General features: G+C 41.2%; 2 protein-coding genes across 3 annotated transcripts in view; both read right to left on the bottom strand.

Moving 5' to 3' along the window:
• Positions 1-772: 772 nt before the first annotated feature.
• srek1 (splicing regulatory glutamine/lysine-rich protein 1) lies at positions 773-18,713 on the bottom strand. Its single transcript, XM_062056851.1, has 11 exons — positions 18,479-18,713; positions 18,202-18,335; positions 12,025-12,140; positions 4,848-4,994; positions 4,608-4,786; positions 4,406-4,536; positions 4,232-4,337; positions 4,056-4,157; positions 1,820-1,888; positions 1,632-1,740; positions 773-1,541 (listed from the first exon to the last, which is right to left on the bottom strand). Exons 1-11 carry the CDS (start codon positions 18,604-18,606, stop codon positions 1,434-1,436), a joined length of 1,329 nt encoding a protein of 442 aa, XP_061912835.1. The 5' UTR covers positions 18,607-18,713; the 3' UTR covers positions 773-1,433.
• A 95-nt stretch (positions 18,714-18,808) lies between these two features.
• The window catches only part of erbin (erbb2 interacting protein), a 98,365-nt gene continuing 95,510 nt past the window's right edge, over positions 18,809-21,663 (bottom strand). For both annotated transcript variants that reach the window (XM_062056847.1, XM_062056845.1), the window contains one exon: positions 18,809-20,499. In XM_062056847.1, coding sequence (XP_061912831.1) covers positions 20,392-20,499 — 108 coding nt within the window. In that variant the 3' untranslated portion in view covers positions 18,809-20,391. The remainder of the gene's footprint in view (positions 20,500-21,663) is intronic.

The raw sequence follows: 21,663 nt of genomic DNA, 5'->3' as shown, positions 1-21,663 counted from the left end.
ATTATATTTATATAGCGCTTTTCTCTAGTGACTCAAAGCGCTTTTACATAGTGAAACCCAATATCTAAGATACATTTAAACCAGTGTGTGGGTGGCACTGGGAGAAAGTGGGTAAAGTGTCTTGCCCAAGGACACAACGGCAGTGACTAGGATGGCGGAAGCGGGGATCGAACCTGGAACCCTCAAGTTGCTGGCACGGCCACTCTACCAACCAAGCTAGTGTGTTCTTCCATCCATCCATTTTCTACCGCTTGTCCCTTTCGGAGCAGCGGGGGGCCGCTGGAGCCTATCGCAGCTTCTTGTCTCTCATGATTGTGAATAATAGGCAAAACTCCCAAAAATGTGCAGTTCTCCTTTAAGAGAATGTGCGTATATTTTATTCTTATGTCCTGACAACGTTGCAATCAAAAACACAATGTAATTGTTATAAATATGCCCTCCGTGTAATCTCAGACTAACTTTTAAAATTGGCACTAAGCATCAGGGGTTGGAATTGGGGGTTAAATCACCAACATTGATTCCCGGGCGCGGCCACTGCTGCTGCTCACTGCTCCCCTCACCTCCCAGGGGGTGATCAAGGGTGATGAGTCAAATGCAGAAAATAATTTCGCCACACCGAGCGTGTGTGTGACAATCATTGGTACTTTAACTTTAAAATTAACAACCATATCACATAAGGAACACATGTAATGCCCGTTGTGGGCCCCAGGGGTGCACAAGGGTTGAGTCAAATTTTAAAAACAAGCTTGAAAGCAATGATGTCAACGACCAATTAAAAGTTTGACACATCATTTAATACTGGCTTCTTCTTCTTTGTCTGTCACACAGCGCTAGACGCTAACCACGCTAATAAACTTTTTATTGTACAATCATTGTGTAGGCACTTTTTCAACCTCTAATGTGATGTCACTTCCTCTTACGTTATTTTATTATTATTATTTTTTACTTATAAATGAAAATACAGTTACAATTTTTTTCACAACAAACAAAGAGAAGAAGAGGACACAGTGACATGGCGCTTGGACTCGCAAAAATATAAAAACATGAAATAAAACATGACGTGTTTTTGTAACATGGCGTCTCCAGCAGGAAACATTTCCTTCCAAACCGCCCGGGTGAGGATTGGAGGCGCGGCGCGTCCGACGGCGCGAGTAATGTTGACTTTTACAGCACGGGAACGACAAGCGGACATGTGACCGCACACGTGTACGTTTCTAGAAACGGATGAAGAAGTTCGCGGATGCACGAAGATGATGATGATGATGAGGACAAAGATCCTAAACCTGCGCTAGACGTGTTTGTCCTTTCCTGGTCCGCTTAGCGTGTGGACCTGGTGTCAATTCATGGACGAAAAAGTTCAACATGGCGATCAAGCGTGATGTTGACCTGGCCTCCGGGCTGGAGAGTCAAAATGTAAGCGATGACGTCAAAAGTCAGTCGTCGTCGTCGCCACGATGGACGCCGTTGTGCTGAGCGAAGGGAGACGAGGTCACGTCTCGAGTCGGCGTGGATGAGTCTTCTCTGTCACAGCCCCTCCCCTCCTGAAACACAACGTCCCCTTCTGTGAGACTTTTCTCCCCCCCGACGTTCGCCGGCGCGGCGCTCAAAGAAGCCCCGCCCACTCAGCCTACCTTGTGCGGCTTGGCTTTGCTTTTCGTTCGCTCCTCGTCTTTGCGGCCCCTCTTCCTCGACGAAGAGCGCTCCCTCGCTTCCCGGCTGCGTTCCCGTCGCTTCTTACTCCTAAGATTAAAAAAAACACTGTTTTGTAAATATGCGACGTTCCTTTCGGTGGTTACTAATATTCTGACGCGGCGTTGACCTCTTTGGCGAGGACGAATGTCCTTTCCTGGGAGGACTCCTGGAGCGACCTCCACTCCGCCTCCGGACCCTGGCAGTGATTGTCGTTGTTAGTGGGGAATCAAACTACTAGGGGCGTGAAACTTTGGGCACCTAACGATTCGATCCGATTCCTGGGGTGACGTTTTGATTCTGAATCGATTCCCTGTTCCAGTGGTTTTCAGACTTTTTTCACCAAGTACCACCTCAGAAAACACATGGCTCTCCAAGTACCAACATAATGACCAATATTAAAATACAGTAGCATAGTAGGCCTAAGTATTCATTAAAAACAAGGCAAAGGTTTTATTTAACAAGTATATTTAATATTTTTGGCCACTGTCACATTAAACACAGTTTGAACAGTAACACTGTGTTTGAATATTTAATTAAGTGATTCTTTGGCGTACCACTAGATGGATTCCGCGTACCAGCTTAAGAATCATTGCTCCATTCAACACGATTCTTGATTCAGATTAATTCTCACATTATATTAGGTATAGTAATTATAATGAAATTTGTGTTTCAAAACAGGGTACAGGTTAGAAAAGCGCTTTCTAAAAATGTATTTTTAAGAATTAGTTCTTATAAAATAAAAATACAATATATATATATATATATATATATATATATATATATATATATATATATATATATATATATATATATATATATACATATATATATATATATATATATATATATATATATATATATATATATATATATATATATATATATATATATATATATATATATATATATATATATATATATATTAGGGCTGCAACTAACGATTCATTTGATAATCGATTAATCTGTCGATTATTACTTCGATTAATAATCGGATAAAAGAGACAAACTACATTTCTATCCTTTCCAGTATTTTCTAGAAAAAAAAACGGCATACTGGCGCCATGTTCTTTCAACTTTCCAAATAAAACAAGGAAAATGTTACAAAAATGCACACTTTTGACACCCCTGCTATAGATAATAACAAATTAAATCTGATAAATCTATCGATAAAAAGCAGAACCTGTCGACGCATGCGCGTTTATCATAACTCTCTCGCTCTCTGTCTCTGCCCCTCCCTCACGAATGCTGCTGCGCGCACAATTTGTTTTGTTTTCAACCCCTTCTTAACCCTGAACGTACATTGTTAATACACGCAACCATAACTCAAAATGCCGGACATTTGAGGCATTTAAGAAACACCGCCCGGACAGCCCCACAAAAGAGGACATGTCCGGTGAAAAGAGGACGTATGGTCAGTCTATCCTAGTTTCATCGGACATGTCCTCTTTTGCTAGCATGCTAGCAGCTAACGGGCTACGATAGACTGACCATACGTCCTCTTTTCACCGGACATGTCCTCTTTTGCGGAGCTGTCAGGGCGGAGTTTCTTAAATGCCTCAGATGTCCGGCATTTTGAGTATTGTTTACACAACGTGCAGTACGCTACTTAATATGTACGTGTGGAAACTCGTTCGGTACACCTTCGCACCGAACCGAAACCCCCGTACCGAAACGGTTCGATACAAATACACGTACCGTTACACCCCTATTAATTTGATTATTGTTTGTCAGCTGTTTGTAAATGTTGCAGTTTATAAATAAAGGTTAAAAAAAATATATATATATATATATATATATATATATATATATATATATATAGTAAAGGTCAAAAGTTTGGACACACCTTCTCATTTCAAAGCGTTTTCTTTATTTTCCAAGACTATTTACCTTGTAGATTGTCACTGAAGGCATCAACACTAGGACACCTGTGACGGGAAAACCATTTCAGGTGACTACCTCTTGAAGCCCATCGAGAGACTGCCAAGAGTGTGCGAAAACATGATCAGAGCAAAGGGTGGCTATTTGCAAGAAACTAGAATATAAAACATGTTTTCAGTTATTTCACCTTTTTTTGTTAAGTACATAACTCCACATGTGTTCATTCATAGTTTTGATGCCTTCAGTGACAATCTACAATGTAAATAGTCATGAAAATAAAGAAAACGCATTAAATGAGAAGGTGTGTGCACATTTTTGGCCTGTACTGTATATATATAAAAATATATATATATAGTTTTCTTCAATCGATTTTATAAAATTATGACTAGATTTACAATCGGGTATAATAAGAATCGCGATTCGGATGTGAATCGATTTTTTTGTGCACTCCTAAAAAGCAGTTCAAAGGTTGTGTCGTAACCAACCTGGTGCGGCTGTTGCTGCGCCGCCGGCCTCTGGAGCGAGAGCGCCTCCTGTGGCCACCCCTGGAAGCGTGCAAGTCGTTCCTCGTCCAATTAGGCGGCGGCCTGTTCAGACAGGAAGCGAAAGCATCGCGGTCACAACGGGGGAAAAGACGAGGACAGGGAAGATGGCGACTGACCTGTGTTTGGAGCGCGACCGTCTCCTACGCGACCCCGAATGAGACCGCGAACGCCGCGACCTCCCCGAGCGACCCGAGGGACCCGAGTAGCGCCTTTCTTTCTCGGCTGCGGACAGAAATGCGACATCAGCCCAGCGGCGCTGCGTTCCGTGCGGCGTGTGGGCGGAGTCGTACCTGGCTCGATGGCAGCGGCAATGGTGGACTGCGCCTCACGGACCCTCTTCATCACGCTCTCCAGCTCCTTGGCGGCGGCCTGAGGCGTCATCTCTGGAGGCTTCACGATGGCGTTGTTGGAGTGATTGACCCTGGCGGGGGTAAAAAAAACTAAACATCAAAAAGCGCCAAGAGACACGGGTCAGAGCGAGGAGGCACCCACTTGAGGGGGCGGTCTCCGAACATGACTCCGTTGAAGTTCAGCGCCCGGTTGACCGACTCCTGGTCGACAAACTCCACGAAGGCGAAGCGCGTGGGCTGCGTCTCGTCGCCCGCCATCCGCACGAACTTCACCTCGCCGACCTGCTTGAAGAACTCCAGTAGCTGGTCGGCTGTGGTGGTCTGCGGGCGAGGGGGACCGCCGTCAAACAACTTGCCAGCAGGGGGCGACATCGTTGCTTACCTGTGAGTTCAGGTTGCCCACATACACCGTCCTCCTGATCTCGTCCACCTTGGAGGGGTCCACGTTGCCTATAAGGGGGGGCTGTGAAAGCGCAGACGCGGCGGGATCGAGGCCGGCTGTCATGACGCCGACAAGGGGAAGGTTCAGCTGAGGAGCAAACTTCCAAGTTTAGATGGTTGACTTCATTGATGAACACCACGAGCAAGGCAGTACTTCTTGCACTACTAGTGTCTTTATTAGAGATGTCCGATAATGGCTTTTTTGCCGATATCCGATATTGTCCAACTCTTAATTACCAATATATACAGTTGTGGAATTAACACATTATTATGCCTAATTTTGTTGTGATGCCCCGCTGGATGCATTAAACAATGTAACAAGGTTTTCCAAAATAAATCAACTCAAGTTATAGAAAAAAAAAGGCAACATGGCACTGCCATATTTATTATTGAAGTCACAAAGTGCATTATTTTTTTTAACATGCCTCAAAACAGCAGCTTGGAATTTGGGACATGCTCTACCTGAGAGAGCATGAGGAGATTGAGGTGGGCGGGATTTGGGGGGGAGGGGGGTTGAGGTGTGTGTGGGGGGGGGGGGTATATTGTAGCATCCCGGAAGAGTTAGTGCTGCAAGGGGTTCTGGGTATTTGTTCTGTTGTGTTTATGTTGTGTTACGGTGCGGATGTTCTCCCGAAACGTGTTTGTTATTCTTGTTTGGTGTGGGTTCACAGTGTGGCGCATATTTGTAACAGTGTTAAAGTTGTTTATATGGTCACCCTTAGTGTGACCTGTATGGTTGTTGACCAAGTATGCCTTTCATTCACTTGTGTGTGTGAAAAGCCATAGATGTAATGTGACTGGGCCGGCACGCAAAGGCAGTGCCTTTAAGGTTTATTGGCGCTCTGTACTCCCCCCTACATCCATGTACACAGCGGCGTTTTTAAAAGTCATAAATTTTACTTTTTGAAACCGATACAGATAATTTTGAAACAGATACCGTTAATTTCCGATATTACATTTTAAAGCATTTATCGGCCGATAATATCAGCAGTCCGATATTATCGGACATCTCTAGTCTTTATCCATGCTGGAGCAATACACAAGTCTCCAGCTAGGTGGCAGCAGTGCTCAAACTAATCAACAGGCTGTCTGCTCAACCCAGTGGAAGAAGTTCACAGGATTGTGATTGCGCAAATTCAACCAAATTACACAGGGCCTCGCATTTTTGTCCAACGTCCACACCTTCTGGGCCAATAGAATTTGTCCCTGAGTGCCGCTCAAACGTCCATGTCAACTGTCTGATCAAAACTTATGTTTGTTTCTCGTGCAGACAACGACGACGGGTAACAATAACGTGTAACAAATAAAAATTGTCGTCTTCCCGCGTAGCTCAGACCTACTTCCTGTTCCCGTCTATAGCGCTACTAAGTAGGGGTGTCAAAAAAAATAGATTCTTGAGTGAATCGCGAGTATTTGCAACGATTCTTAATCGATTAAAAAAAAAATCTAAAATCTATTAAAAAATATACAGTGCAGGCCAAAAGATTGGACACACCTTCTCATTCAATGTGTTTATTTTCATGACTATTTACATTGTAGATTGTCACTGAAGGCATCAAAACTGAATGAACACATGTGGAGTTATGTACTTAACAAAAAAAGGTGAAATACCTGAAAACATGTTTTATATTCTAGTTTTCTTCCAAAAAGCCACCCTTTGAATGTATTTCATCCATCCATTCATTCATTCTCAAAATAATCTTACTCATCTCATCATATGAAATATAACTTACTTCACCAATTATTATTCATTTATTTATTTATTTTTATTGTGATTACTTATGGAGTATATTGTGAATAAATTGAGAACAGGAAGTGAACAAAAGTTTTAGCAACTGTTATGTAAAAGAAAAGGAGCAGGATTAAATAAACTCTGCTTCTTCCTACTCCTTTTCGAACATGTTGAAAAGAGAAACTGGAATTTGTGACGTATCACGTTGTATGCTTGCATGTTCGAAATAAACTCAAACTCAACTCAGATTACTTTTTTGCACACTCTTGGCATACTCTTGATGAGCTTCAAGAGGTAGTCACCTGAAATGGTTTTCACTTCACGGGTGTGCTTGAAGCTCATCGAGAGAATGCCAAGAGTGTGCAAAGCAGTAATCAGAGCAAAGGGTGGCAATTTTGAAGAAACTACAATATAAAACATGTTTTGAGGTATTTCACCTTTTTTTGTTAAGTACATAACTCCACATGTGTTCCTTCATAGTTTTGAGGCCTTCAGGGACAATCTACAATGTAAATAGTCATGAAAATAAAGAAAACGCATTGAACGAGGAGAAGGTGTGTACAAACTTTTGGCCTGTACTGTATATATATATTTTTTACTGTCCTTTCCAGCCAGGCAAATCATATTGTTAATCTAGATGCCCACATTTGCCATACAGATAAGTAATACAAAATATTATCAAAGCTGTTTGTCTATTTTATGGAGGAATGTAGTCAATCATAGAAGTGGCACCCAATGTTATTTAAAAAGTATTGATTATGAATCGAGAATCCATTCTGAATCTAAATCGTTACACTTATGAATCTAATTAAATCATGCGGTGCCCAAAGATTCACAGCCCGACTACTGAGCCTTCTGGGTAACGGAGTGTGTAAAGATTTCGCAACACACCAGCGTCCGCCCTTCCTAGTTTCCATTTATTTATTTAACATCTGTTTATCCATGATTAGACAATTAAGAACATATTTCCATTTGCAATGCTGACCTAGCAAAGAGGCAGTATTGACATTTTAGAGATGTTGAAATGTGATGATAAACGTTCATCGTCTCTCGTTAACAAAAATTAGTGCTATAAATCGCTCTTAACAGTTGCCAAGCTTGTGGCATCGTATTTTAAAAGACTTGAGGCTGAAATTGCTGCCAAAGGTGCATCAATTCAGTATCAAGTCAGTATCTTATTTTTAATAAACTTGCAAAAAAAATGTTAACAACCTTTTCACATTGTCATTATGGGGTATTGTGTGCAGAATCTTGAGGACAAAAATGAATGTTTTCCCTTTTTGGATAAGGCTTTAATGTGGAAAAAGTACAGCGCTGTGAATACTTTCCAGATGCACTGTAATTGTGTTGTAATATAAATGAATGTTTCAGATGGACAAACACTTTTCAAGTGTAAAACAAACACGGAGAATGTCTGCAACTTGTGGACGACAGAGCAGACACTGGACAAAAAGGAAGTCTTTGGTGGCGTTTCTTTCTGTAGTTGTAATAATTATTGCTATTATTAGTTATAATTTGTTAAAACAGTACAGTAATTTGACAATGAACGATTTTGTGCTTTTACTGCCATCTAGTGTCTACTTTTAAGTCTCTGCGGATGTAACTGTGGTTGCTACTATTATTTTGACATAGCACTATTATGCCTAATCAATGAGGACTAAACTCAACAAAAAAAGTAAGGCCATATGATTAAAGTCAACATAACCACAGACGGAATCACAAACAAACTAAACAATAATCAAAATGGAATCCGCTGTTAAACGCAGAATATCAGGGAAATGTACATGAATGTGACTTAAATGCTGACTTTGTGAGAAGATAGAACATTTGTTTGGGAAAATAACGTGTCCTCGGACTGCTAACTATACCCTGAAACAATGAACTAAACAATGTGGAGATGGCCACTTAAAACAGCGACTAAACTCCAAAGCTAAAGCTAGCAAGAACAATCCATATACAACAACAATCCAAAATAGCTGTTTTCATCTCATTCTGGATGTATTCTGGACATCTGTGTTGGTGAATCTGTTGCAATTTGTTCATTGCATTATGGAGAAAGAAGCTGAGCAAGCAAAAAAGAAAGTCGGTGCGAAGCGGAGTATTTTGCGAGGGAAGTCAGCAACACAACACAGTCGGTGTTTCATTGTTTACATTCGCGAAAGATGCAGTCAAGATCGAAGAACTCGGACAACAGAGACTCTTACCAGGAGGACTTTGACTTCGTTAACAGACGCAGACGCGATACCGTGAGTACGCTTCCAAACATTTGATCTCTTGCTATAACTAGCTCGAGCTAGTAGCTAGGAGCTAGCATAACAAACACCTAGGTGTTTGTTATGCGGGATTAATTTGTGGCATAATAAATATAAGCCTGGTTGTGTTGTGGCTAATAGAGTATATATATATATGTCTTGTGTTTATTTACTGTTGTAGTCATTCCCAGCTGAATATCAGGTCCCACCCGCGCGCTTCCAAACATTTGATTGCTTGCCCGTACGTGTGTGTCATGTACGTAACTTAGGTTAAATATATAAGCTTTATGAACCTTGGGTTAGGTGAACGGTTCTTTGGGCTGAGAGAGTGTGTGTGTTGTGCAGGTGTTTGAATTGTATTGGCTGGTTATATATACGGGATCCCGTCCATATTACCCGCTCGAGCTATAACTAGCTCGAGCTAGTAGCTAGTAGCTAGCATAACAAACACCTAGGTGTTTTTATGTGGGATTAATTTGTGGCATATTAAATATAAGCCTGGTTGTGTTGTGGCTAATAGAGTATATATATGTCTTGTGTTTATTTACTGTTTTAGTCATTTCCAGCTGAATATCAGGTCACCCCCGGCTCTCACAGCATCTTCCCTATCTGAATCGCTTCCACTCCCCACTAGTCCTTCACTTGCACTTTACTCATCCACAAATCTTTCTTCATCCTCGCTGAAATTAATGGGGAAATCGTCGCTTTCTCGGTCCAAATCTCTCTCACTTCATGCGGCCATCATTGTAAACAATAGGGAACTTTGTGTATATGTTCAATTGACTACGTCACGCTACTTCCGGTATGGGCAAGCCTTTTTTTATCAGATACCAAAAGTTGCGATCTTTATCGTCGTTGTTCTATACTAAATCCTTTCAGCAAAAATATGGCAATATCGCGAAAGGATCAAGTATGACACATAGAATAGATCTGCTATCCCCGTTTAAATAAAAAAAATTCATTTCAGTAGGCCTTAAAAACACTGAATGATACATTTAACAAATTATGCGTTAACTTAAAATACTAGACAACATTGTTCAAAGCTGTATTGCACTAAAAGAAGTGGTTTACTAAATGTAATAAAGTCAGGGATAAAAACAAAAGTATGTCAAAGGAAATGGCTCTTAAAAACATCACTTTCTTCTTTTTTTCTTTTAATTTATATTTCAAGATGAGTTTTGGTGGTAAAATAAATATTCATATTTTCAAATGAATGAATAATTTTGTTATTAATAGTGATTTGATTATCGATCAAAAATAACCATGATTAATATTTTTGCCATTTTCGTCCAGCCCTCCTGTGGGGTATAAAACGAAGAAAACATCCAACACGGTATGTTTTCAAATTTTTTTTGCACTCCTGTGCTTCTTTAGGTTACAATAAACACTTAAAATATTGGTAACACATTCATAAAACCACAAGTTGATTCAATGTTATTGGTAAAAAAAAAAACAAGCCTCAAAACAATGCTACTTTTGCTGCAAATTTCTGACATAACCGTTACAAATTCCGCCAGTCAGCAAAAAAAGGCTGATAAATTACAAACCCTAAAACCAGTGAAATTGGCATGTTGTGTAAATCTTAAATAAAAACAGAATACAATAATTTGCAAATCCTTTTCAACTTATATTCAATTGAATAGACTGCAAAGACAAGATATTTAATGTTCGAACTGAGAAACTTTGTTATTTTTTGCAAATATTAGCTCATTTGGAAGTTGATGCCTGCAACATGTTTCAAAAAAGCTGGCATAAGTGGCACAAAAGACTGAGAAAGTTGAGGAATGCTCATCAAACACTTATTTGGAACACCCCACAGGCGAACAGGCTAATTGGGAACAGGTGGGTGCCATGATTGGGTATAAAAGCAGCTTCCATGAAATGCTCAGTCATTCACAAACAAGGACGGTGCGAGGGTCACCACTTTGTGAACAAATGCGTGAGCAAATTGTCCAACAATTTAAGAAAAACATTTCTCAACCAGATATTGCAAGGAATTTAAGGATTTCACTCTCTATGGTCTGTAATATCATCAAAAGGTTCAGAGAATCTGGAGATATCACTGCACATAAGCGATGATATTACGGACCCATCCCTCAGGCGGTACTGCCTCAAAAAGCGACATCAGTATGTAAAGGATATCACCACATGAGCTCAGGAACACTTCAGAAAACCACTGTCAGTTGCTACAGTTCGTCGCTACATCTGTAAGTGCAAGTTAAAACTCTAATATGCAAAGTGAAAGCCATTTATCAACAACACCCAGAAACACATCCGGCTTCGCTGGGCCTCGAGCTCATCTAAGATGGACCGATGCAAAGTGGAAAAGTGTTCTGTGATCTGACGAGTCCACATTTCAAATTGTTTTTGGAAACTGTGGACGTTGTGTCCTCCGGAACAAAGAGGAAAAAAAACATCCAAATTGTTGTAGGCGTACAGTTCAAGAGTCAGCATCTGTGATGGTATGGGGGTGTATAAGTGGCCAAGGTATGGGTAACTTACACAGCTGTGAAAGCACCATTAATGCTAAAAGGTACATACAGGTTTTGGAGCAACATATGTTGCCATCCAAGCGACGTTACCATGGACGCCCCTGCTTATTTCAGCAAGACAATGCCAAGCCACGTGTTGCAACAGCGTGGCATCGTAGTAAAAGGGGGCGTGTACAAGACTGGCCTGCCTGTAGTCCAGACCTGTCTCCCATTGATAATGTGCAGAGACCCCGGACTGTTGAACAACTTAAGCTGTACATCAAGCAAGAATGGGAAAGAATTCCATTTCAAGAATTGGTCTCCTCAGTTCCCAAACGTTTACAGAGTGTTGTTAAAAGGAAAGGCCATGTAACACAGTGGTAAAAATGCCCCTGTGCCAACTTTTTTGCAACATGTTGCTGCCATTAAATTCTAAATCAATGATTATTTGCAAAAAAAAATTAAGTTTCTCAATTGGAACATTAAATATCTTGTCTTTGCAGTCTATTCAATTGAATATAGGTTGAAAAGGATGTGCAGATCATTGTTTTCTGTTTTTATTTACAAATTACGCAACGTGCCAACTTCACTGTTTTTGGGTTTTGTAATATTAACAGTATTTCAATTCAGGCGGGACAGAAAATGGTAACTAATCACACTCACGTTCTGAAGCGGCGATGGAGTGGGGATGGGGAGCAGCCCCGCGCCAGAGAGGAGGCTGTGCACGGGGGTGGTAGGGGTCAAAAGTGACAAAGCCTTGGCCTCTTCTGGAATCTTCCCTGCAGGGCAGAAGCAAACATAAGTGACTTGTTCTAGAAACTCATAGAGAATACAGTCCCCCCCTCCCCCGCATCACCCCCTCATTGTCTTCTACTATCCCCCCCCAGCATCCTAGCATCCCACCTGGTTTATCTTAGCACACTGCTAACATAACTGTGTGTTTGCGTTGTGTTCCCTTTAAAAAACAAAGCAAACAATGCAGAGAATGTGAGTCAACACTTAGGGATGCATGGGTCACCTGGACTGGAAACATATTGTGGTCATGAACGCCACGCGAGCAACGCGTGGGCGCTTTTCCGTGCGGGGGGAGAGGGGGGGTGATGGTTTGGCAACACAAGACAACCCCAATGGCTGCGTCACTAATAGCACACGGGACATCAGATACAGAGAAGAACAAGTTTTAGCACTGGCAACAACAACAAAAACAATTCATCTGCTTTCCTGACGCACACGCAGGCTGGGAGGGGGCGGGGCTTGTACCACCAAGCGGCTTTCTTACGAGGGGCGTGAATCTTAGGGCACCTAACGATTCGACCCGGTTCCTGGGGTGACTCGTTTTAAACCGATTCTGGCGATGCATTATTTGGTATAATATTTATAATGAGGCTTTTTTAAAACAGGTTAGAAAAGCTCCTAAAATGGCCTAAAATAATTTTTAAAAATGTATTCTTATCAAAAAATTGTTTAATATTTTTAATAGTATTTTTTTAAATAGATTTTTGAAAAATATGAATCCATTTAGAATAAAAACTGGGATTCGGATGTAAATCCATTATTTGTGCACCACTATTTTTACTAGCGTTTAAAAAAAAAATTCTCCCAGAAATCCATACATTTGTTGTTGCATTTGTTGTTGTTCTCAGAACAGTTGGACATTAAAAGTGAGCGCGCTTATCTTAGTAAAGACTCGTTTACATAATCCAATTAACAAGGAAGGCTGTGCTTGGTGATACAGGCCTCGTGCGAGGGCGACTACAACCCCTGTGTACCTTTAAGTACATATGTCTGCAAATACTGTGTGGTTAAAAAAAAATAAAAAAAAGAGAGCAGCTAAGTGGACTTGTGAACAGGTGAGAGAGTTGAAGCATTTTGTATAAAGATGTTCAGTCCATGAGAGGACCGGGTCTCACTTGGAGAGCGACTAGCCTCTCACTATGGCAACGGTCATAGGAGACAAGAGAGTCAAGTGTTAGTCATCCTCCTAGCATCCCGGCGGCATGCCGACTCAACCACATACAAGCTGCAGCGGGAGAGAGAGAGAGGGGGCATGGGGTTTGGACAATAATCAAAAAACAAAACCAAATGGGAAAATAACAAATATAAAAATCACAAGGCTAGAGAGAACCACCTTTTCTGGATAGAGACAGCAGAGAGTGGACAACATGGGAAAGTATGAAAGGAAACAAAATTGAGATATCAAAACAAATAAAAAATAAAACCAAAATAAAAAAGAGACAAGGTGTCCATCTTGGAAGGCTCAGCGGGCTATTCTCCGGGTCACATCCCCCCCGTGAAGGCTGCGTTGGCCCCATCGGGGATTTGTGGCTTGGAAAACAATGCCTGACTCAGGCTAGTGTAGTGTAACGGCTGGCCCGCTCTAGTCATCTGATATGCACACATAATCACACAGAAAAAACATACAAAACCAAATTAATAAACTCCATCCAGCACCAAGTCACGTCAACTTCATGTGTTGCCGAAAGGAGGGTGGGGCGGAGGGAGGGTGGGGGAGGGTGCAAGAGGAGAATGAGAGGAGGCGGGGGCGGGGAAAAGAGAGGGGGGTTGGGGTGGGGACTATGTTAGCTGTGTTGCCATGGACGCGACAAACAGGTGATGGTTACTCCCCCGCAAATAACCCAGTGAGCTAATCTGAAGATAAATATCAAATACATCATAATATCAAAGATTAAATACCAGTAATCAACTCCTTCACTAATTGTGTGTGAATGCTGAAAGGTGACCAGGTTTGTCAAACTCGTGTTCTCTGAGGGCCACGCCGCAGTTTTGGCAAGCAGTGAATCATTTATAAATATAAAAAGTACAAGGAGTCGCCTCATGATAATATTACACAATGCCTATGCATTTGAATATTATATACCGTAAATTCTGGACTATAAGCCGTCACTTTTTTCCTACGCTTTGTACCCTGCGGCTTATTAAACTGTGTGGCTAAATTATAAAAATTTTCTTCGCTGATGGCCGGCTCTAATGTAAATAGTTTAAAAACCAAAACAAGCAAACGCACTGAAAAGGTGCATTTTTGTTTGTGCTATGGTGCCATCTTTTTCGGCGAGTTTGCTCACTGCAGGTGCTGCAATGGCTGCACTGCCCTTCCTGTTTAGACTGAGCTATGAGCCTACCGGAAGTACAGTTGTCGTTCTGTCTTGTAGCCGTCCAGTGCGTTTCTACTAGTATGGAGTCTTTTTTTGATCACTCCAAGCCACATTTGTAAGTTTTACAATATAACTAAAACCATATTTATTTACTAAATCGTCCCATGTGTGATGTCTGTATGAGTGTTTTCATGCATATTTGTACGTGCTCGTATCAATAGAGATACTGAGTCTGTTTAGTTGATTGGAGAGATAGTGGGTTCATGACAATGACTTATGTTGTTTGATAAGCCGTTTGGAAACAGTTAAGGTACGTAACTAAACATTTACAAACTATTTATGTGTAAATAACTCATTTCACAACGTATCCATCTGTGACTTATAGCGAAGCTAATATATGGAAAAATATTTATTTATTTTAAAATTGTGCGCTTCATAGTCCGGAAAATATGGTAATTTTTACAGAGACTGTAAAGATGAATATGTAAATTTTACTGTAAATACCTGAATTGTAATGTAAAATGTACGGTGGGTTGTACGGTGTATTATTGAAATAGAAAAACAGTACCAATTTTTTACGGAACAATTATTGTGACTAAGCTGACAGTTTTTTTTTACTGTAAAATCTTTGGTTGCTTTTATAGTGTTTGACTGTAAATAGGAAAACAGTACATTACAATTCTGGCAACTTAGTTGACATTTATTTGTACTGTAAAATGTACAGTTGTTTTTGCGGTCTATTACTGTAAATGAAAAAACAATACTACAGTTTTTTTTATGACAACAATTTGGTGAGTGAGCCAACAGGTTGTTTTTTTTTTACATAAAATGTACGGTTGTATTCACAGTATTTTACTGTAAATAGAATAACAGTACATTACAATTCTATCAACTTAGTTGACATTTATTTGTACTGTAAAATGTACGGTTGTTGTTTTTGCGATCTATTACTGTGAATGAAAAAACAATACTACAGTTTTTTAAATGATAACATTTTGGTGACTGAGCCAACAGGTTTTTTGTTTTTGTTTTTTACATACAATTTACGGTTGTATTAACGGTATTTTACTGTACATAGAATAACAGTACATTACAATGGCCTAGTGGTTAGAGTGTCCGCCCGGAGATCGGTAGGTTGTGAGTTCAAACCCCGGCCGAGTCATACCAAAGACTATAAAAATGGGACCCATTACCTCCCTGCTTGGCACTAAGCGTCAAGGGTTGGAATTGGGGGTTAAATCACCAAAAATGATTTCCGGGCGCGGCCACCGCTGCTGCTCACTGCTCCCCTCACCTCCCAGGGGCTGAACAAGGGGATGGGTCAAATGCATATGACAAATTTCACCACACCTATTGTGTGTGTGACAATCATTGGTACTTTAACTTAAAATGTACGGTTGTTGTTTTTGCGGTCTATTACTGTGAATGAAAAAATAATTGGTGACTGAGCGACCAGTTTTTTGTTTTTGTTTTTACATAAAACTTACGGTTGTTTTCACAGTATTTTACTGTAAATAGAATAACCGTACACTTTTTTATGGTAAACTTCTGGTGACCCAACTACCATTTTTTTTTTATCGTAAAAGTTACAGTTGCTGTTTTTACTGTGTGTTACCATAAATGGAAAAAAAGAGTACAGTAAAAACCTGGTGACCAGTTTTTACTGTAAAATCTATTGTCATACTTACAGTGTACAATTTGAGAGATAACTTGCTTTGAAAACAATAGTCTATCATATAATAACTAGAGATGTCCGACAATGGCTTTTTTGCCGATATCCAATATTGTCCAACTCTTAATGACCGATTCCGATATCAACCGATACCGATATATAGAGTCGTGGAATTAACACATTATTATGCCTAATTTTGTTGTGATGCCCCGCTGGATGCATTAAACAATGTAACAAGGTTTTCCAAAATAAGAGAACAACTTCAACTCAAGTTATGGAAAAAAAGTGCCAACATGGCACTGCCATATTTATTATTGAAGTCACAAAGTGCATTATTTTTTTTAACATGCCTCAAAACCGCAGCTTGGAATTTGGGACATGCTCTCCCTGAGATAATCCTGATACCCACTACAACTGTGGGAAATACTATACTTTGACTTTCACAAAATGCATTATTATTATTTTTATTTTTTTAAACATGCCTCAAAACAACAGCTACAAAAATAATGAAGGCACACAGCTTCAGTCCAGAGTATACTAGAGTAATAAAGTAAACAATAACATAGTCCTCATTTAGTGCAAGACTGCCTGGCATACTGTATAACAGGGAATTATAAACTGGGCTCACATCCATCTTCCGCTTGTATTCATCGTGTATCTCCTTATGAATCTTGAAGAGGTGGGAGATCAAATTGCTCGTATTAAAGGAAGACGTCTTGGTTCCTCCTCGCATAACCAACTTTTTGCAGTCATTGCAAATTGCCAGTTTTTTATCCGTCAGAGACACTTTAAAATAATCCCAAACCATAGACATGGTGTCGTTAGTCAGTCATCGAGCGAGCTCGCTTGTTAGCCACGGCTACAGCACCAGCAACAACACACTCTTGATGTTGTTATGCTCCGCTCGCGGCGGTTTGATGAGGTCATCAAGCGTCGGCCAGTAAACCTCTCATGCTGCAGTCGTCAACTCCTGTGTTGTGTGGGAGAGGGGAGGGGCTGCTGACTGGGAGACGAAACTGCTCTGTACTGCTCCATACGTCCGTGTTTTACCGGGTATGTACCGCTCCGTACAGCAGCGTTTTAAAAAGTCATTAATTTTACTTTTTGAAACCGATACCGATAATTTCCGATATTACATTTTAAGCATTTATCGGTAGGCCGATATTATCGGACATCTCTAATAATAAAGTATTTATTTTTATTCTAAAAAAAACTATTTGAAATGTATGATAAAACATTTGTTGCATTATTGGATAATATTAATGATTACAAATTATGCTGTTGCATGCAAGGCATGTGTTTTATCAGTCAAAATGGAAAAAACGTATACATTTAGGAAAACAGCATTTAGGGCACGTCCGACCGGTACGAGGCCACGGGGAAGACCCAGGACACGTTGGGAAGACTATGTCTCCCGGCTGGCCTGGGAACGCCTCGGGATCTCCCGGGAAGAGCTGGACGAAGTGGCTGGGGAGAGGAAAGTCTGGGCTTCTCTGCTTAGGCTGCTGCCCCCGCGACCTGACCTCGGAGAAGATGGATGGATGGATATAAAGTTCTTTATCGACGCAATTTTATTTTCACAGGCCATGTAAAATGTGGCGGGCCAGAGTTTGACACCTGTAAATGGTAGCGATTCCCCCCTGGTGGCTGTTTGCAGCATTGGGAGAACATCTGAGCAATCTGATTGGGTGCCTGCGTGACCTCATTCGTGTAGTTGCTTTCGGCTGATTGCAGCGTAAATCTAGTGGGAATGTTGGGACTCTCTCAGCATCCACACAATAACATTCACCATTCATTTTAGCACTGTTGTGTACTACCAAAACCACCTAGTGACAGGCTAACACTAGCTAGCATTAGCTAACGTTGCTAGCTGGCTACGTGCGCAGTGACGTCACCAATGACGCACAAGGTCCGTTTTTGTGTGCCCCAGTATTCATTAAAGTAGTACAAATCAACCAGAAGAGCAAACAGCTGAATAGAAGGGAAGGACTTTTTTTTTAAGACTAGAGAGACATTTTATGGGAGTTATTAGCGCTAACGTTAGCTTGCACTCACCTTCTGCACATGGCACCACTATGAGAGCTCGGTCGATAAAAACAGTGTTGGTCAGATGCTGCGCCACACCAACACTGGAAGGTTGTCGATACTTTATGTAACACACTTTGGACGAGAAGGACAGAGATGTGTTGCTGTAAAGAGAAAACCAGACAAAGAGCTCGTTAAAAGATCGCGACACCCGAGACGTCGTTGTGTCGGTTTATGCGAGGACCAAGCACAGGCCGCACATCCGCGGTGTTTCCTGCCCGGCCAGGCCCGGAAACGTTGCGCTTACTCGGGCGGGTAGAGCCGCAGCTCCTCGATATCCCCCAGGAAGCCGAAGAGTGCGCGCAACTGCTCGCTGCTCACAGCCGATGAAAGATTGGTCACCTGGACGACGGCAGTCCCGGGAATACCGCTCATCGTGCAAAACAAGCTTATTTTACTATTTTTTACCGAATAAATATTCCTCTTTCCCTTTTTACGTCCAGGAGCGCTTGGCTGATTTCTTCTAACTTGAAAAATTGAGTTTCACGAATGCTGATGCGCATTACCGCCCCCTAGCGGCGAAGAGCGGCACACGTTATGAGAGCATCGTAGCATACAAACATACCAAACTTGTTCATTGTGAAAGAGCATTAGTTTATTTTCCACAGGTTGTGCCAGAAACACTATGTACAAAATCTGGAATGTGGCATGAATGCATGTCGACGTCACTGTGACCATTTCAGGTACAATAGAAACATACAAGCGATTCATGAAAACTGGTGCCTCTCTGCATTGGAACTTATTGCTGGTTGTACATCTGAAACTTGATAATCTCGTCGTTCATTTTCTGTTTCTGCGTATTTACATTTTGATTAGTACGGTCTAAAACAAGCCTTCAAAAATAAATAAGACGTCATGGATGAAGAAACCCACAAATGATCTCCCAAGATTGTCAACAAAGACAGACTGTAATTAACATGTATAGAAATCAGAATCAACAACAAGTTAACAAAAGAACATTTTGAAGACTGCACATTAAATCACCATTTGCCAGAAAAAAGTATCCATGCTGATCTTGTATGAAAAGTGACTGTTAATTAACAGAATTATGCCCAACTTGGTCTGCATGAATGTGCTCATTAATGTCCTGCTGGAAGGGAATGATGGACGCACTTCATGCAGCCGACAGGTGAATAAAATCATTTGGACTTTGAACATCCACGTTATAAAGGGTGACAAACATTTACACCACGCAGAGACTTTTCTTCACACTATCCTATACATATATATATTTCATGTGCTATTTCATTACAAAACCTTTTGATATAAAAAAAAAATCATGTAAAATCATCAGGTGTTTCTAAAAGGGTTTAAAAACAATCCAATGTGATTTCTTTTTTATTGCTTCGAAGCCTGGAAGCTGCAAACGGACTATTGCTTGGTGGTGCTGGGTTCAAAGGTCATCCCCAGGTCAATATGGCACTTGCTGCTCCCACACAGAAAGAACTCAAATTCACATGAATGGACATAAAAAGAAAGGCAAAGTGTGGTGGTGTCCCAAAGGTAAAGTATGAATCCACATGGTGGCCGCCTTAAATCAAAACAAAACCATGAAATGGTGACCTGTTCTTACTAATCCTCTCCATCCCTAATGTGCACACTTGCTTTGGTCGTGTAGAAGAGCGGCCACGCTGTAAAAAATTAAAACGTCTCTAGCACATTAAGGCCGAGCAGCTCTCCAACTTTCTTCTTGTTTCTACTTTGAACTCTCCTGGTCCGAGAAACCGATTCTTCCGAGGTATGACGGGAACGTGGCCGGCTGGACAGGACGCGGGGTGTCCTGCAGGTTCTCAAACATCGCCTTAATCCACATGCACCCGCGCTCCACCAGCGCAGGACACAGGCCACCTTAAACTGCAGACATTTCACATCAAAAGTTGGAAAAAAAAGGGCAAAGTGGATGAGTGAAGAGGAGGGGGGGCCGGGGGAGCCCAGCCCCCCTAGTGGTCATGGTGACAAGTGGTAGAACATGGAAACCTCTGCACGAAGGGAGCTCAGTTTGTATAAAAATAGAAACCACAGTGACGGCCCCCGTTGGCTGATGTTGGCCGTGTCGACCCGCTTACATTCGAGTGGCGTTCTCCCGTTTCAGCTACCACAAATAGTCCCAACAGGTGCCCACGGATCTACAAAAATAATATCTCCTGTTCCCAGTCTCGTCTACGCTTGCACGTCTCTCACGATTGTCAGATCCACAGTGTTGGCAAAGGTCTTGAGGAGGGACACAGCGTTCCCGTGGTCGATATTCACAAAGCTGTATCCATTCGCCTGTGAAGACAGGAGATGTTGTTTGAAACACACAAAAAAGTGCCTTATTGGTAGGCCTGGGCCGATGACACATTTTTATAGGGTGATATACTGTCCCACAAATTATTGCCGATACACGATGATATTGTCAGCATTATTTTGAAACCAAATTAAACAATAAATGGGTTATACTTGTATAGCGCTTTTCTACCTTCAAGGTACTCAAAGCGCTTTGACACTATTTCCACATTCATCCATTCACACACATTCACACACTGATGGCGGGAGCTGCCATGCAAGGCGCTAACCAACAGCCATCAGGAGCAAGGGTGAAGTGTCTTGCCCAAGGACACAACGGACGTGACTAGGACGGTAGAAGGTGGGGATTGAACCCCAGTAACCAGCAACCCTCCGATTGCTGGCACGGCCACTCTACCAACTTCGCCACGCCGTCCCCAATAAGGTAATTTAAATATAAAATAATAATGCAAGTAAGGACCACTTCAAACTTTTATTTCTCTTTACTTTAGTTTTTTGTACCATTGTAACTGAAAGGTCAATGACTTAATTATCCTAAAACGGTAAACAAAAAATACAAATAAAAATCGACTATGAGTATGTTTGTTTTGTTGTATTTGTGTTGCCATCACTTCCCAACAAATTAGGCATACTTGCTCGTTCGTCCGTGTTGATGGACTAATCTTTTTCATTTGGTCTAAAGCCAAAAATATTCTTACAAAAGGAAATTTGGCTTTGAAATAAAGTTTTTTTTCTCCAAATTTTTATTACCTTGCAGTGTTTCTCACTCGCGACACCACTAACTGAGACAAATATTGTGGATGAGTGGCAAGAGAGTTCGTTACTTCCACAATTGACTAATTGGAAGCTCAATAACTTTTAACTACCCTAAATAAGAAAACAAACATGAAAAATGTCAATAAATAAATATCGAACATCTTAAAAGGCAGTTTTTTCCCTAGTCAGTAAAACTCGGTTGGGTGTTTTTTTTCTTTCTTCTATTGCCATTGTCATTCATCCATCCATCTTCTTCTGCTTATCCGAGGTTGGGTCGCGGGGGCAGCAGCCTAAGCAGGGAAGCCCAGACTTTCCTCTCCCCAGCCACTTCGTCCAGCTCTTCCCGGGGGATCCCGAGGCGTTCCCAGGCCAGCTGGGAGACATACTCTT

This window comes from Entelurus aequoreus, linkage group LG08 (assembly GCF_033978785.1).
Source record: "Entelurus aequoreus isolate RoL-2023_Sb linkage group LG08, RoL_Eaeq_v1.1, whole genome shotgun sequence".
In the NCBI taxonomy this organism is placed as follows: domain Eukaryota; kingdom Metazoa; phylum Chordata; class Actinopteri; order Syngnathiformes; family Syngnathidae; genus Entelurus; species Entelurus aequoreus.
Note: the sequence above shows the minus strand (reverse complement) of the source record. Positions and strands in the feature narration are given on the sequence as shown.